The sequence below is a fragment of the Montipora foliosa genome, chromosome 10 (assembly GCF_036669935.1).
Source record: "Montipora foliosa isolate CH-2021 chromosome 10, ASM3666993v2, whole genome shotgun sequence".
NCBI lineage: Eukaryota > Metazoa > Cnidaria > Anthozoa > Scleractinia > Acroporidae > Montipora > Montipora foliosa.
Genome location: NC_090878.1, coordinates 5,306,862 through 5,308,674, shown reverse-complemented (window position 1 = coordinate 5,308,674; position 1,813 = coordinate 5,306,862). Strand labels below are relative to the sequence as shown.

Below are 1,813 nucleotides of genomic sequence, written 5' to 3'. Positions count from 1 at the left end.
CAGTGGAAACGCTTAAACGACGCTGAAACATGGCGAATGTGAAAGTGGTGACAGGTTTCGTGCTTTTTCTCGCTTGTATCCCATCTTCGGCGGCTTCCTGCAGTTACAACTACGATTGCCTTTCAACGCAAACATGCTGCTTCGATTCTGTTTGTCGAGAAACCTGCGGATATTGCAATTATAACTCTCAATGCGCAAGCGATGAATGCTGCATCAACAATGATTGCACGACTAGCTGTTCGAACGCAGGGGGAATTATCGCAGGCATTATCAGCACTTTAGTGTTTGTCGCAATCATCGTTTCGATTGTGACTTGTTGCTGCTGTGCTTGTTGCCCCCTCTACAGGTATCGAAATCCTGGAGCAGTGATTGTAACAGCACCTCCGAATCAGTCTATTGTGTCAACAACCACAACGCAGGCCACTTTTCAGCATCCACCACCAATGGGTTATCAGCATCCACCACCAATGGGTTATCAGCATCCACCACAACCGGGGTACAACCAACCACCACCAGGATACAACCAACCTCCTCCAGGATACCAAGCAGCACCACCAGCTTACAGTCCACAAGAACAACCAGCTCCTGTATATCCACCCACTCATGTGCAAAATCCAGCCCAATATCCTCCCCCTCAGGCTCAAGCACCATATCCACCATATCCAGTGAAGCAGTAAGCTAAGACTTGACAGCATGACTTGCCAGCATTTATATTCATCATTTTTTGTAAAGGAATACCGTAGAATCACTGATGTGTAGGCACGCTTTTAGATCAGCGAACTGTGCTTAATTTTACATTTTAACAAAACTGAACAAAAGTATTGCTAACATCGCTTGATGGATCAAGGCTGCTCCCTAACGGTCGCCAGGGCGCCTTATTTCTGAGCGTGGGCAACCAAATTTCTGAACGAGTAGCCCGAACAGGCACCTAACTTATCACAAGGTGATTCATCCTCACTTTTGATTAATTAATTCTGGGTTCTTGAAAAAATGACTCGGGCCACTAACTTTTAATGTTGGAAGCCCAAAGGGCTTTGGAAAATTTTTCTTAGGCAGCAGCCTTGTTGGATAGTGGAACTAGTGCAATACTAAAGATAAATTTGCATGAAAAGTGAATAGACTTGAGAATCTAGCATTTCCTTAGCAATGATTTCCCATGTACTTCAGTTTGATATGCTTGGTTAGATGAAATTCCTGTGTTGTAAATGTAATCCAGAAAATGCCATCAAAGAAATGACCTTGAACAATGCAATGTAACTCTTTTCACCTCTGATGATAAATGAATTTGTCACAGCCAGGAAAAACTCAGTAATTATGACTTTTTCCAAACATTGATAACTGGTCGTCTGCAACCATTATGGTTTCAAATTTTGGAGTCAGGGCAGACAAGCTGCAAGTCAATGATTTGTGGGCTTTCTTGTTTGGAAGCAAATCAAGCCAAGGTGATTGTTTTTAGTGCTGACTGAAGATTCGCCACCTGGCAGGATGACAATGGCAAGAATTTCAGAAACTGGAGAAGAAATACTATCAATTATTGTTTTTGTCTTTCTGGAAATAGCATTTAAAATACAAACTAACATAATGACAGTGCAGTGTGTGGTGACATTCTGTGTGCAAGATAAGTGCATGGACAGTGTAAACTCTTTCTTAGCTTTGCTGTTTTGATTTTAAGATCATCTAGATTTTAAGAAACTTAGATGAAGTGTTAATGAAGGATAATGGGTGGAACTCCCAAGAAAAAATGAATTAAAACAAAAATTGCACCTAGAATTCTCCTGATCCCATTCTTTTCTTGTTTGTTTTCGATATAAAC

At 41.4% G+C, this 1,813-nt stretch overlaps 1 protein-coding gene across 1 annotated transcript in view; it reads left to right on the top strand.

Moving 5' to 3' along the window:
* Window positions 1-1,813, top strand: part of LOC137974242 (uncharacterized) — a 14,070-nt gene continuing 12,257 nt past the window's right edge. Inside the window, exons 1-2 of the mRNA XM_068821113.1 lie at window positions 1-673; window positions 1,295-1,442. Coding sequence (XP_068677214.1) covers window positions 30-673; window positions 1,295-1,442 — 792 coding nt within the window. The 5' untranslated portion in view covers window positions 1-29. The remainder of the gene's footprint in view (window positions 674-1,294; window positions 1,443-1,813) is intronic.